The sequence below is a fragment of the Solanum dulcamara genome, chromosome 1, assembly GCF_947179165.1.
Source record: "Solanum dulcamara chromosome 1, daSolDulc1.2, whole genome shotgun sequence".
Lineage (NCBI taxonomy): Eukaryota > Viridiplantae > Streptophyta > Magnoliopsida > Solanales > Solanaceae > Solanum > Solanum dulcamara.
This window is the reverse complement of record NC_077237.1, coordinates 1,398,710-1,415,165: the sequence shown is the minus strand read 5'-3', so window position 1 is coordinate 1,415,165 and position 16,456 is coordinate 1,398,710. Positions and strand designations below refer to the sequence as shown.

Below are 16,456 nucleotides of genomic sequence, written 5' to 3'. Positions count from 1 at the left end.
TTTTCTTTCCAGTGAAAAACGTGTAAAGATATAAGTCCATTTATTGAAGACACGTGTCCTCTGAAAAAGGAAAAAAAATAGGTTTTCAATTTCACCTCGACTATTTCACGGGATATATGCTTTGACATTCTAACTCGAACTACTTGATCGAGTACTTATTACCTTTCAACGACACAAATATTAGTAAATTTGTATCCACCTTGATTTATACATAGTTTTACCTACTTCTTTTTCACCAAACGTCACAAAATATTGTAAAACTTTTAATTTATTTTTTCTTTTTCATATATAGGAAGTTTTATATTGGGTCAAGAAATGGGGAGATTGATGATAATGCCGCACATCATATTGGAGCCGATAAAGTGGCATGGAAGCTTGCCTTCGAGGTATGTGCGATAAAAACGTGTCATAAATGTTTAAAGGTAAATTTTATAAAGTGATAGTTAGACCAATATTTTTGTATGAGGCATTGTGTTGCCAATCAAAAACGCTTACATTTAGAAAATGAATGTATTAAAAATAAAAATGTCCAAATGAATGTGTGAACGTATTAGGAAAGATATGATTAGAAACAAAGTTATGGACAAGGTGACCTCTATGGCATATGAAGAAGATGTGTGTCAATAGATGCGTTGGTTGGTTGTAATAGAAGTTAGCAAAGGTTGAGGTAGGCAAAAGAAGAACCAAGAGAGGTGCAATTAAATATGACATGACACAATTTCAACTTGCAAATAATATGATACTAGATATGAAAATTTGAAGATCGAGGACTAAGGTAAGAGGCTAATAAATAATCGAATATTATCACACTTTGTGTGGGAGAGCTATTTAGTAGTCACGCTAATTTTTCAATGTGTATTACAATCTATTGTTGCACTTGATTGTTATTTTACTATTTTGTTGTCATTTTATTTTTGTACATATATTCCTGAAATATTTTTTTGAGCTAAAGATTATCAAAAATAAATATCTCTATTATCTTCAAACTTCATTTATTAGATCTTCAAATTTCATTTATAAAATTATATTGAATATATTATTATTGTATTTTTCCTTTTTATTTTGTCTTGGTTTATTAATTGAAAACAAGACGATGACATTAACATTAATTTTTTGGGTAACTTTACAGATCACTGAATTTAGATTTTACCATTAAATTCTTTACTGATTTAAAATTTTGAAAGACAGAAATATTGAATATGACAATCAATTAAAAAGACCAAGATGCATTATTTATTTTATTTTGATTATTTATTATTTTTCTTTGATACGATTGAACTCGTATCCTTGGTTTTATTAATCAAGAGATCAACTCTGAACACTTGAAAATATTAAAAATTGAATATAACTTTTATATATCTTCTGAACAACCTGATATTATATTTTTAACAAGTATATATCAAGTAAACAAGACCTCAAACACTCATAATACAAATTAATTAAAATCATATTACAAGTACATAAGAAAATTTTACAGTGGGAATTAAAGAGTTCGTTATTAAACACTTAGCAATAAACTCATAATTAATTCATCATATCATAAACATACATTAATTAATTAATTAACAAACTCCACTAGTCTTACTCTTCTTCTTATCAGCAACAAACTTCTTCCATGCTTCAGTAACCTGTAGCTCCCATTCCCTATTCGATTTTTGACGCAACGCACTGTCGCTACCGTTCGCCGTGGCCGCCGCCTTCTCCTCGGCCATGGCGAGCTTAGCGTTCACACGTGCTGGAAGCATGTCGAGTTCGTGGAGGACTTTACCGATATCCATAATCTGTTTGAAAAAAAAAATACGAATCAAGAATGTAAAAGATTAATTTAAGGTTTCGACTACTCAAAAAATACTTTTCTAAAAGTGATATTTGCTCCCTAGTCTTGAATTGTTATGAATCGAATGCAAACAATTTTAATGAATATAACAAATCTATGTAAAATTGTGAAGGAATTCTTAAATTAAATTAAAAAAAGAAGCAAAAATTATTTCTAACAACTTCTCATTCAAAAAACTTTTATTTACGTCACATATCTCATTTTATATGGCACTTTCTTCTTATCGGTCTGCTAAAAAAAGATATAATTTTTATGTCTGAAAAAAGGAATGATAACACTTTTGGCCCTTCATTTACTGATAAAATATGCGTTTTTAGTTCCTTTACTAGGAAATATTATATAAATGGTAAAATAGTAAATTTGTGAATTAAGCAAATGGATCAAAATGTGCATATTTCAATCAATTAAAGGTATATATGGCACATTTTGATCCATTGTCTTAATTATATATATGACTAAGCATATTTAGCACATGATACATTTGCTTAATTCACAAATTTACTATTTTACCACTTATATATATACAACAACAACAACCCAGTGAAATCCCACAACGTGGGTCTGGGGAGGGTAGAGTGTACGCAGACCTTACTCCTACCAAGGTAGGACGGCTGTTTCCGAGAGACCCTCGGCTCAAAAACCACTTATATATATATATATCCTAAAAAATTCATATCATATTTAAGACGGTATGTTTCAAGTAATCTCTCTTTTATTCTTTTAAAAGTTATATCTAGTCAAGCACCATCATATAAATTGAAACGACAGTTAAACAGAAATAAAAATGTTACCAGTCGCTCTGCGAGTGTCCTGGAGAAATCTTCTCTAATGACAACTCTAAGAACAGTGATGTGTTGAGCATCTGGTGGCATAGTGTATGCTGGAACAATCCATCCAAATCTCCTTAAAGTCTCAGAAATCTCAAACTCATCATGTTTGCTGTTGTCTTTAAGAGAAAATGCAACTAAGGGGACTCCAATTTCTTTGGAGACTATGCTGAATCTCCCTGTCTTTTCTAGTCCTTCTCTTAGTACCCTTGCATTTTCTTGACAATTCTGCATAACATTCTTGTAACCCTGGTTTAAAATAACAAAATCTTGAGCTTTAAAGCGCGTAATTCTTAAAAGATATATAATTTTTATACATTAATAGTATCAGTAGCAAGATGTATGTTGATCGAATTTTTCAAAAATGTCGTTGAAAACATGTTGGATCATCTAAAATAGTATGTACTTTTTGATGATCCAACACGGATGTGTGATAAAATCTTGAGTTTAAAGCATGTAATTCTTGAAAGATATATAATTTTTATATACTAATAATCCGTTAAACTGATAGAAGTAACGCTAGCAAGTTATATATTGGTCGAATTTTTCAAAAATGTCGTTGAACTCATGTTGGATTGTCTAAAATAGTATGCACTTTTAGATGATCAGACACGGCTGCATAAGATAATCTTGAGGTTTAAAATGTGTAATTCTTGAAAGATATATAATTATTTTACACTAATAATCGGTTAAACTAAAGGGATAGAAGTAATAGTAGCAAGTTATATGTTGCTCGTATTTTTCAAAAATGTTATTGCAGCCGTACTGGATCATCCAAATTATATGTACTTTTAGAAGATCCGATACGGATGCATAACAAAATTTTGAGCTTTGATACACGTTGTTCTTGAAAGATATATAGTTTTTATAACCTAATAGTCCAATAAGTTGTTCTAGTAAAAGTAGCAAGTTATGTTGTTCGGATCTTCTAAAAATGTTGTTGTAGTCAGATCATAAAAATATCAAGTATTTTTAGATGATTCGACACATACACAATGATATTTTTGAAGAATCCAAATAACATAGAATTATTAATGTTATACTCACCTCATAACCCAAGCGAATAAGTTGGTAATATTGAGCAATTATTTGACTGGATCCTGCATAACATTATAGAAAAATATGATCAAATTCATATGGCTAATATAGGTGAAATTGTACTCTTTATCTTGTTGGAGCATCATATGCTTTATGATTAAGTAGTACACAATAAATTTATAATTTTTATCAACTTATAATGAATATAATATTAGAAATTAGTCAATTTCAGATATATGTTCGTAAAAATGCGTTTGAAAAAACACTCCTTAAAGATATTTCTGACAGATTTTTCATTGAAAAATTCAATTTTTAGACGAACTACCTTGACTGATTTCTAGTAGTGAATATAGAGCTAGTGCAATGAGTAACTAGTTTTGAGTTTTTTTTTTCTTTTTTGACAACAAGTTATTCATATGGATTAAGAACATTATAATTATAGAATTATCAAGAATGGATTAATTAAAATTACCTTTAGAGAAATTGAGAGTGAAAGTAGGTTGATCAGCACCAAGATAATTGATGTGGAAAATAAGTTCATCAGGCAAGTCTTCCTTGTTCCTCCAAATGACCCAACCAATACCAGCATAAACAAGACCATATTTGTGACCACTCACATTAATACTCTTCACTAATGGCAATCTAAAGTCCCATTCAAGCTCTGGATAAATAAATGGTGCAATAAATCCACCACTTGCTGCATCCACATGAATTGGAGTGTCCCACCTGTTATCAATTTACAAACTATTAATTATTAAGATATATATTCAGACCCATAATTTTTTTTTAAGTTTTTCATGTTGCTAATGTTAGAAGACAACCTACAACATCTCAATATACATCATAGGGTTGAGGTTAAAAGACGACCTACAACATCTGACAATAGTTAGATGTCGACCGTTGATATAACTTGAATAGTTTAAAGAAGATAAATGTGCCCATGCCCGATTCTCAATATACATATATCATTCCAAGGTTTCATGTCGTTAATGTTAGAAGACAGTCTCGATTGATATAACTTTGAAGTTTGACACAATAAATGTGCCCACACCCGACTCTCAATATACATCCTCCCTTATTTTCATGTCGCTAATACTAGAATACAACATTAATTTGATGGTTAGAAGCCTGTGGTTGATATAATCTTTAAAAGTTCAAATGGAGGGGGAGGGGGGGGGTGATAAACGAACATCTAGAAGAATACATAAGCCACTTTAATGCCAATCAAAAAGGCCAGAACGACTAAATATTATTCAGTCATACTATAACTTAACAACCAAAAAACCCGACATTTATGATATAAGTACTAATGTTAGAGATTGAGACTTACCCTGTTTCTTTGTTCTTCTCAATCAAGAGGTCATTCAATTTCTTTACATCTTCAAATTCTCCATTAAGAGTTGAACCCAAAATAGCAGCTACACAAATTGTGTTCTCATCCACCATTTCCACAGCTTTCTCAGGGTTCATCACATAGTATCCATCAGTCAACTTCACTTCCTTTAGCTCCACTTCAAAATACCTTGCAAATTTCTCCCAGCACACCTGTTGAAATTACCAATTAGCCCTCTCAACTCTTAAATCTTATAAATAAAATTCATATATTTTGTAGAATCTACATTATCTAGTCAATTATAAGATTATTATAGATAGTCGTTCGTAAAATAAGTTGGATTAGTAACCTGAAAAATAATATAGATAACCTGGTATAACATGTTTAAATACACCAATGATACAAAATGTGTTTATATTGTTAGTGTATATAAGTTAAGTCCGTGTATCTATAATTAGATTTCTCTATAACAAACATTTCACTATAACAACGAAATATTTCTTTGGAGCCGATTTTTCATGTTATGTTATATTATATGTTTTTTATAACAGTATTTCGCCATAATAGTAAAAAAAAAACTAAAAAACAACATCACTATAGAGATTAGAGAGATTTGACTGTATATGCACGCACACACACGCGTTTTATGGACTAGTATAAGTAAAACATGTAAAATTAACGTTTATCAACCATTTTTCATCACAGTCTTTAAAACCTAACTACTGACATGAAGTTTCAAAAATTACACAAGTAAAACTCCATTACAATGTCCTGTAGAGGTTAAAATCCGTGACAACGTGTGGAGCCACACGTGTAGGTTTTGAAACTCCATGATAGTGGCTATTTTTTCAATTACGTGAACTGAAAAGTGACTATATGTGATAAAGTATACCTGGACATTGGCACCAGTAACAATGTTGGGCTTGTCATAGGGCTTTCCTTGGGCTTTCATTTTGTTTTGCCATATTCTCTTAAAGGCCAATCCAGCAAGCATAATGGCTTCTGAAGATCCAACTGTTCCAACTCCAACTGCAGTTTCTCCATCTTCAAGTGGTGCATTAAATAAATGGGCTATCATGTTTACACATCGATTCTACAAAATAATAAAAATATTTCAAGATTTTAAAATTGAATAATAACGTTGAATTAATTGTATTATTAGTTATTGATACATTATTATTTCAATAATTTAATCTATAAAAGCGGATACGTAGATTACAAAAAAAAAAATTATACGATTCTATCATAGATTTTAATATTGCAAAAAATCGACAGACGTCCGTTAATTTTATTACACGTCTATCTGTTTAAAAATTATGTGATAAATTCGTGTTTTTCTTGTATGAGAAAGAGGTAGAAAATACGTAATACTATAAATAAAGTAATATGGAGGAGTAATGGTCATTTCTTCAAATTTGATTAATTTCATCATAAATTCGTTAAAAATTGTCAATTTTATGGTGGACCACTAAATCACTAATTGACTATCTTTAATAATATTATTAAAATCATATTTTCTAAAATCTTTTTTTTTTGTATTTTTTATTATTATGGACACTTGTTAGACTAGTTCGTCTAGGTTGTTGAAAAGTCCAATTCATTAATATAATTACGATGTACAATGCTTATGAGAAATTAAACAAATTCAAACATCTCGAAAGTGACCTTTAACTTCTTATAATCATGTATTTACATCATTACCATGAGAAAGGATGATACCATGGCCTTTATGGGTGGACCACACATTTGCTATAAATTATAACGACAATTACAAATGGGAAACAATGTTATAAGATAGAGTCCCATTTTTTAAGGCGATATGATTTTTTTTTATATAAATTTAAATTCAAAATTTCTGATTAAACGTATAGTACTAAGAAGAATAAGTTACATCCAATATTTCATTTCGACTTTATTATCCACCACATTCCACATTTCTTTATGTTTTTCCTTTTTAATAAACCTTGGTCTTTTTTACTTTTATATTTGAAAATTTCTCGAGATCCAATTTTCATTAATTTATTGATTAATGACTTTTCAAAATGACCACTTGTAAGTTGTAGGGATAGAAAACGACAATCTAGTCAACAATAATTGAGCAGATTTAATTTTTATTATTAATTTAATTCTATGTTCATTTTCTTTTTAGGGAAGTAAGATGCTTATGCACTAGCAAAAATGCACTAACAATTCTGAATTTAGTCAAATTTTAATACAAATATTAATATCAAACACAATTTATTTATTTTTTTAAAAAAAATCTATTAAGCATTTTATATGTAAGGTCACCGTCACTTTAAATAATGTACCCTCTTTGTTATAAGGAAAAAAAGCCAATTAAGAAATTTTATCATCTATTATATATATAAAATAAAATTTTTATTTTATATATATAATTTAATTTTTCATTGAAAAATATTTTCGGTACCACCCGGAGTTGTAGATAGAATACTTATATGAAGGACATTATTTGCAATGTGGTTGAGCAGAAAGAAAAAAATAAAATTGGAGACTAATAACGCGTTGAAGGACCACTATAACTATCCCATTCTTTTTTTCTTGGCCATAGCTTAATTTGTTTGTTTTCTGATATTTATTTTGAATTTTAATTAATTCAATTTTGTTCATTAAAAGAAAAATCATTCTCTATAAAGACCTTTTTTCATTGTAAGGGCTCAAAATATAAAATTTTTAATTAAAAATAGAGGATACTATATATTTATTTTGTTGAACTCAAAATGTGAATTTTTTTTTTGTTCAAGATCCAGGAATTTTGTGTATATATATTCTATCACAATCTTCGATGATGCTTATTTTCTTCCTTAGTAATAAAAGTTGAAAAGACGTTGATAATTTTTAAAGGGTCCATTATACTATTCAAAACTTTATATAGTTGAATTTGTAAAAAGTTCCATCAGGAATTATGACTTTTATGGAAAGCAAAATTCCAAATTAGACTTAACACCACTATTTTTTAACAATATTTTTTTAGTATAGTTTAAAGGTTTGGACTAACTCAGTAGTAGCATTGTGTAAATCATGCATTTGTCCTAAAAAAATTTATTGAATATGTATAAATTATTAATATATAACTTGAACTCAACTCCTAAATTTTGAATCCTAATATGTTTTTGCATATAATTAATTTACCTTATAACAATTTGATTGGGTAAATAATATCTTGTCGAACATATGACTGATCTTATACGTACTCCACCTATGCCTATACTTAATAATGATTTGATTCTATAAATATTTTTTTATATACTATCAATACAGAAAACTTAAATTCCATCGAGACGAAAAATAAATACCTGAAGCTCAGTGGTTACAGGGTATTCATCCATGTCAACATAATTTTTGTTAATTGAATCCATCATTAATTTGTCACATTCTGGTTCCATCCATGTTGTCACAAAAGAAGCCAAATTCAACCTTGGATTTCCATCTAACATGAGTTCATCATTTATAATTTGATATGCTGCTTCCTTTGGTATTGAATTTTCTGGCATCTTAAACCTAAAAAAAAAAAAAAAAAAAATGAAATGAAACTTTAATTTCAAGATTATATATATACAAAAGAAGATAAAAATTAGTGTTGGTACGACAAAAGTTATTTAAATGATCTATTTTGGAGTGTTTGGTAGAAGAGTGAAAAGTTTTTTTTTTTTTTTTTTGAGGAAACACATTATTTATGAAAGATCTATAATAATTTTAGATCAAAATTTGAGAGAATTTGGACTTTATACAGCATGCATTTGGACAAGTCTCGTGAATCAAAATCAAATATCAGATAGCAAATGGAAAATCAAAAAGAAAATATTACTCCTTTTCATTTAATTTATTTGTTTAAATTTAACTATTAAATATATCAAAATGTCCTTTCAATTTATTATCTTAAACATGACACGTAGAGATCTTGAATTAAAAAATTATCAAAATAACTTATACGAAACACATCCAATTATAAGTAAATTCTCTAAGCGCAATGGATAACTTTTGTTGCTAATCCTATTTTACAACCGATCATCCAAAAATTCTTTTAATTAGCTACGAATTATTTAGCAACAAATTACGTATTATTAATACCTTGGAAGAGAAGTTCGAACATATCGAGAAGCGAAAGTGGAGTGAACGGACACGTCACTTTCCGACGCAATCTTGGACAGAACCATGGTGGCGTAGTGGTGGTAGTACGACGGAGAAGCTCAAACAGTAAAGCAAAAGAGAGAAAATGGAGGAAAAAGAAGATAGATATTTTTTTTCTTTCTTGAAGAAGAAATGTATTAGAAGAGTCAGTATTTATAAAATAATGAAATTTTGAATGTGTGGAAGGAGTGGCACGTCATTATTGAAACTTAGAATTTAAGTTAATACATTTATAAGCATTATCGATTATTATTTTATCTGTTCCAGCAGATAATTTATCTTATTTTAAAAATTTGAATAGACTAACTTGTAAATATATTTTAGTTGATTTTGATTTTTATAAGTCACCTCGAATCAATTAATCTCATTCGAAAAAGTCATTAGATAAATCATATATATAAAAAGACAATATAATAAAGGTGGCAATATAATTATAATGAAAGGTTGATTCAATTAAAGGTAAGAATAACAATCTGGACTTTTAACTTTATTAGTCGTAAATGTAATAATGTTGTTGTTGCTATATCTTTAGCAATAATAAATTAATGATAATAACTTAATTGCTATTAAAAATATATTTTTTAGAGGTAATTAACATTTTTTATAAATGTCACCAAAGCCTATAGCGACATTAAATTTAATGGCAATTAACTAATGCCGATAAAAGTTTTAGCACTTTTTATTAATATGTATATTTATTATCGTTAAAAGTTATTTTTGTTGTAGTGTGCTAAAGTATAAATTTATTAAGATTTTGAGTTATTAAAGGCCCCACTTAATTTTATATATTAATAATTAATAATATACTACTAGTCTTTGTAATATAATAGCTTTATTTAAATAGTTGGACAGTGTTACAAACATTTTTTTTTTTTTTTTTTTTTTTTTAAGGTGAAAAATCAGTATTCAGTGTTACAAACATGTTATTGGAATTCCAGAGATTTTTTCTGCTTTTTTTATCTCCATAAATTGGTTGTCCACTTTTTTTTTAAGTCTATTTCATGATAATTTATTTTGTCTAGTCTAGTTATCTATGTCTTCTATAATATATTCAAAACGTCGTTCCTATAAATGTGTTTTATAATACACAAATTTAAATTTAATTGAGTTTAATAGATGGAAATCTCAGAGAAAAATTAAAGGCATATATAAACATTTGATTTACACAAATCTACACATGCACATGCATCAATCTTATAATATATTAAGGGACAAAACATAAAGACAAAAAAAATTTCTTAATAATATAATTTCAAGAAATAAATAAAATAATTAAATTAAATGAATTTTTACTTCATTGGAATATGTGAAAAACGTCGGTGATACGACAACACCTCCCCACATGTTACAAAAGAATCCATATATGTTGATTTTTATACTCAATAATCTTCCATTTTAATAAAAAAAAAACAAGTGTATACTAAATAAATTAAACAAGTATACTGAACCAAAATAACTTATTTTGTACCAGTCACACTTGACATTAAAATATTAATTTGCTTCCTCCACCCAACTCATTATTTTCATTATTAAATAATATCTCACATACCAATGATATTCTTGTTGCATATATGCTTTTCATTTTAACTAATAATAACCGAAAAGAAATAGACAACTATTGTTTTAATTAAAAAAAAGTAGATTTTTTTGCCCATGCTATAATAAAAGTAGATAGATATAAAGATAATAAAACTAGTACTAAAACAAATAAAAGATTTAGCCGCAATTATTAACGCCAATAATATAATGGCTGATATATATATATATATATATATATATATATATATATAAAACTAACCAATAATACTATGACAAGCAATTGGTTCAAAATTGATTTGTATCTACTTTAATTGGTCAAGTGTGAGGACTAAGAGAACATGATCCAAAGTTCATCCAACATATCATTATCATTCATTTATTTATTTAATTAAATAATTCACTTCATACAAGACACCACTTGTCCGTGTTGATGCCTTGATTGAAGGAGACTAGTGCCAAGTTTCTAAAGGATAAAAAAATGTAATAATTGCACACTAAGGTGTTGCTTCCAAGTTTTGATGAGATGTGGTGAAAATTATGGGAGATTAAAGTTTATATTGGGTAATAAGAAAAATGCTAAATGATAATTTTGTCTAATTTATCTAAGGTTTGAATAATGAAATTACAGAATACTCAATATAATTAAGATGTATTTGAATTAATTAGATTGAACACAGTTATTGTGATGTCCTATAATAAAAGTTGATGAATCAGAAGAGAAAATACACATAATATTTTAGGTGAATTTCGATCGAAATGAGAGTAAAATGGACGGGAGGGAGTAGTAAACTTCCTATTTTTAATATATTTTGGCAAAATATTGACTATTGAGAAAATTTTACAATCTATAAAGGAATGTTCGACTTTGAAATGTATTCATTAGTGTGTTCTGTTTTTTGTCTTTCTTTTTCTCATTATTACACCTATACGAGTATGTGTGTTCACACATGATATGGTTAAAAATATTTATGAACTTCTAGTTATAAAAAAGGTAATAAAAAAGCATAGTCGAAAAGTAGCATTTGATAATGCAATGAATAACGTGGTGTCTAATGTGGGCCGAATCTAAATTAATCAAATCATTTATGAAAATATAAGATGATTATATGAAAATTAAAAGTGGTAGAGAAATGACCATTAGAGAGTGTGCATATATAGTCGGATGAATAAGGTCACTCTACCGCTTGATCAAAAGTGTTAAGTTTGATGTGAAAATGACAAAACCCTATTAGTAGAAAGTATTTTCCTTAACTAATTTAATGAATCTTACTTGGTGTGAATTTAAATTAATCGAACAAGTAATTATCAAATATCAACCAGATAATTATAAAAGTGATAGAATTTTATATTAAAAGTGAACGTCACTACGAACTTAGAAATATCCACACAGTGGCGGAACCAGAATTTTCATTGAGGGGGTTCAAAAAAATAAGTAAGCACACTAATAGTATCTACAAATAAGCTGGTCGGATCGGATCATATATGAACGAATCGGATCAAATATAAGCAACTAGATAAAATTCAACTTTAGCTCAACACTAACAATAAAATAGAGAAAGTACGCGTTTGACATAATATTAAAATCAATATGAGAAAATATATTTTTAAAATTTTAATTATGGGTTCTGTCGCCGTCATTATTGTATATATACATTATTCAATTTTTGAAAGTAAATAAGGAACACAAAAGATTATACTATCCAAAAAAATATATGAAAATAAGATAAATAATTAAATGAAAGTTTAATAATGAGGGTTTTCTTAATTCTTGATTTGTACGTTAAAGACATATTTTTTCTTAAGTTGTGGTCACTAATCTGTAGTAGAAGGATATGAGAATACTTTCAAAATCCAATCTTATTTATTTAATCTTACTTATAACCATATTATTCCTTAATCAAATAAAAATTAAATGTTTGACTTAAAATGAGTATGAGAGAATATTTTTTTAATTTAAAATATGAAAACTCAAAAAAAAGTTATAACTTTTACTTAATTTTATAAAAATAGAAAAAAAATTATTGTAAAGTGTAGTTCATTTTATGTTGTGCTCTAAAATATTTATGTAAAATAATTAAACACATATAATACAGTTTAATATTACAATATTGGGGTTAGACTTTTCATTTATTAAGCAAATAAAAATGAAAATTGGCTGAAACTAAAATATGAAAAAAATGTTGTTACGGGGGCTCGAACTCGCAGAGTTTCACTCCAGAATTTGCAATTTTGTGAACTCCTTTTCCGCTGGACCAAGTCTTTGGCTTGTATTCAGGGGGTTCATTATTAAATATATACTCATAAACCAACAAATTAATTCTATATATACGGTGTAATTTTTCGACGAAGGGGGTTCGGATGAACCCCCTAGACTGCATGTAGGTCCGCCCCTGTATCCACAAACCGACTTCAACATTGTAGAGATATTTTGAACATTCAAATCCCTCATGAAACATTTTGAAAGTTCTTCAGGAAATACATCAGAAAATTCATTTACTACTAGAAAAAATTGAAGAGTTGGTGGCTCCACATCTATATTTTTCACTCTCACTAAATGATATATGTATCGTTTGGACATCGTCTTCTTTGCCTTAACATAAGAAATAAACTTACTTCAACATTGTAAAGATATTTTGAACATTCAAATCCCTCATGAGACATTTGTAAAATAATCTTTCCCCACCCAAGGCACGATTTGTCTTATAATTTCGATATCGACTGTGAATACTACCTTTTGTTTTCTCCTTCTTTCTGCTGATTTGGTCACGACCTATGGACAATGTTGTCATACAATCTAACGATAAGAAAACTATCTTTTCTTCTAATGTTGAGAGCTTCTATTATGTGTTTGACGTGAACTTATCTTTATAATTTTAATGATGTTTTAAAAAGATTATTAATATTTATGTTTCAACTATATAAAAAATATTTATGTAATTAGGCAAAGTCCTGATTATTTCATCTTTCAAAAATAAAAGTACTTGAAATCTGTTAATTTACTATATTTGTGGTTTTAATTTGTTCCGTTTGGAAAGTTCTAGAGCTTCTGTTACAAAAAATATCTCAGTTTTTTTTTTTTGACTCATGTGGAAATGTGAAAGGAGAGAAAAAAAAAAGAGGAGGAATAGTGGAGTTGGCCAGACAATTGATGGCTATTGATGACAATTGGTGCTTTCCTTTTTTGTTTGGACATTACATATCAATAATTTAAATATATAAACACAAATGCAATTTCTTTCTTAATTTATAGAATTCATTAACAATTTTATCCGACTAATTCTAATTCGCGCAATTTATATATCGGTCATAAATAATTTAAATCTAAGACCTCTGATTAAGAATAAAATTTGATTTGTCGCACTCTTGAAGGTTGTTGTATTCAAGTTGAGTTCTTCATTGATGAGTTCAACACTTGCCACCAAAGAAGAGTATGGATTAGAATTTCGTAATTCTTAACTAGAGGTCTTTATTAGTTCTGATTGGGAATGAAATACCCTTTAGGATAAGCATTTTTATCCCCTTAATCAATTTACTTGACGTAAATTCAGATTAGTCAAATTATAGAAATTCTGATACGTAATGTAAAACAAATCTAACATTCATGTGTGGTCCATGTTACCGGCCATTTTTGTAATTTTTGAGACAAACAAACGATTTAAATCAATTGACACACGCGTTTTTCTCTTTGAATCTTTTGAAGGAAAGAAAATAAGAGAACATCTTTCAGATTTCTTTTTTTGAATCACAAATCTCTGATTAAAGATAAAAAAATCATATTGATCTACCACAACTCTCGATGGTTGTTTTATTTAAGTTGAGTACTTCATTGGTGAGTTCAACACTTACTATCAAAAAATCGTCTGATTCCCGTTGAGTAATTCCTAAATACCAAAAAAAAGTCGTGTAGATCATGGTGAGTCTACTAAAAAAATTTTCCAGGTCATTACGGATGCTTCTGTAAAGATTTTGGAAAAAGTGACCGGAAGCATATCACTAAAAATTTATGGACTAACACACGAAAAACTGAAAAAATCGTCTAATTTCTGTTGAGTCCACCCTAAATGCCAAAAAAGTCGCGTGGATCATGGTGAAGCTAATGGAATTCTTCCTCATGTCATTACGAAAAACATCTGTAAAGATTTTGAAAAAAATTGATCGAAAGTTAAATCATCATAAAAATTATGGACTGACACACACGAAAAACTGAAAAAATTACCTACTTTCAATTGAGTGACCCCTAAATGCCAAAAAAAAGATGTGTCGATCATGACGAGGCTGCTGGAACTCTTTCCCAGGTCATTACAGATGGTTCTGTAAAGGTTTTGAAAAAAATTTGACGGGAAGTCATATCACCAAAAAGTTTATGAACTAACACAGACGAAAAGCTGAGAAAAATCGCCTAATTTCTGTTGAATGGTCCCTAAATGCCAAAAAAATAGTGTGGATCATGGCGAAACTACTGAAATTCTTTCGCATGTCATTAAAGATGATTTTGTAAAGGTTTCGAAAAAAAAATTGACTGGAAGTCATATCACTAAAAAGTTCATAAACTAACACATATGAAAAACTGAGAAAAATCATCTAACTCCTTTTGAGTGAGCCTCAAATGCCAAAAAAGCTGTGTGGATAATGACGAGACTACTGTAATTCTTTCCCAGGTCATTACGACTGACTTTGTAAAAGTTTTGAAAAATATTGACCGATAGTCATACCGTCAAAAAAATTATGAACCGATACACACGAAAAATCAAGAAAGTCGCCTAATTCCTATTGAGTGACTCCTAAATGCCTAAAAAATTCGCGTGGATCATAGCGAGGCAACTAGAATTCTTCCCCAAGTTTTTACGAATTGTTCTGTAAAGGTTTTGAAAAAAATTGACTGAAAGTCATATCACTAGAAAATTCATGAACTAACACAAATGAAAACTTTTAAAAATTACTTAATTCTTGTTGAGTGGCCCCTAAATGCCAAAAAAAAAAAGCCATGTGGATCATGGCGAGATTATTGGAATTCTTTTGCAGGTTATTACTGGTGGTTATGTAAAGGTTTTGAAAAAATATTTACCTGAAGCAATATAAACAAAAAATTTATGAACTAACATACACAAAAACTGAGAAAATCTCATAATTCCTATTGAATGACTCCTAAATATAAAAAAAAATCGCGTGGATGATGGCGAGACTACTGGATTTCTTCCCCAGGTTATTATGGATTGTTCTATAAAGATTTTGGAAAACATTTAACCAGAAGTCATATCAGCAAAAAATTTATGAACTAACACACACGAAAATTTGAGAAAATTGTTCAATTTCTATTTAGTGTCCCCTAAATGTCAAAAAAAGTAGAGTGTATCATGAAGAGCCTACTGGAATTCTTCCTCAGGTCATTACTGATTATTCTATAAAAGTTATGGAGAAAATTGACCAATATTCGCTTTAGAGGTTTAGTGTGCCTTGTGTCTTTGGCTAAAGCCTGGAAATCAAGCCAATCATATCAATAAAAATTTAATAGACTAATACATAAAAAACTGAGAAAATCTCATAATTCCATTTGAATAACCCCTAAATGCCAAAAAGTCCCGTAGATAATGGCGAGGCTATTGGATTTCTTCCGTAGGTCATAACGGATGATTCTATAAATATTTTAGAAAAAAATTATCTAAAAGATATACCATCAAAAAATTCATCGACTAACACACACGAAAAACTGAGAAAATCGACTAATTTCGAATG

General features: G+C 28.7%; 1 protein-coding gene across 1 annotated transcript; it reads right to left on the bottom strand.

The window, feature by feature from the left end:
• Window positions 1–1,399: 1,399 nt before the first annotated feature.
• On the bottom strand, window positions 1,400–9,359 carry LOC129896341 (glutamate decarboxylase). Its single transcript, XM_055972213.1, has 8 exons — window positions 9,125–9,359; window positions 8,350–8,554; window positions 5,928–6,128; window positions 5,033–5,247; window positions 4,175–4,428; window positions 3,712–3,764; window positions 2,629–2,913; window positions 1,400–1,781 (listed from the first exon to the last, which is right to left on the bottom strand). Exons 1-8 carry the CDS (start codon window positions 9,208–9,210, stop codon window positions 1,563–1,565), a joined length of 1,518 nt encoding a protein of 505 aa, XP_055828188.1. The 5' UTR covers window positions 9,211–9,359; the 3' UTR covers window positions 1,400–1,562.
• Window positions 9,360–16,456: the final 7,097 nt, after the last annotated feature.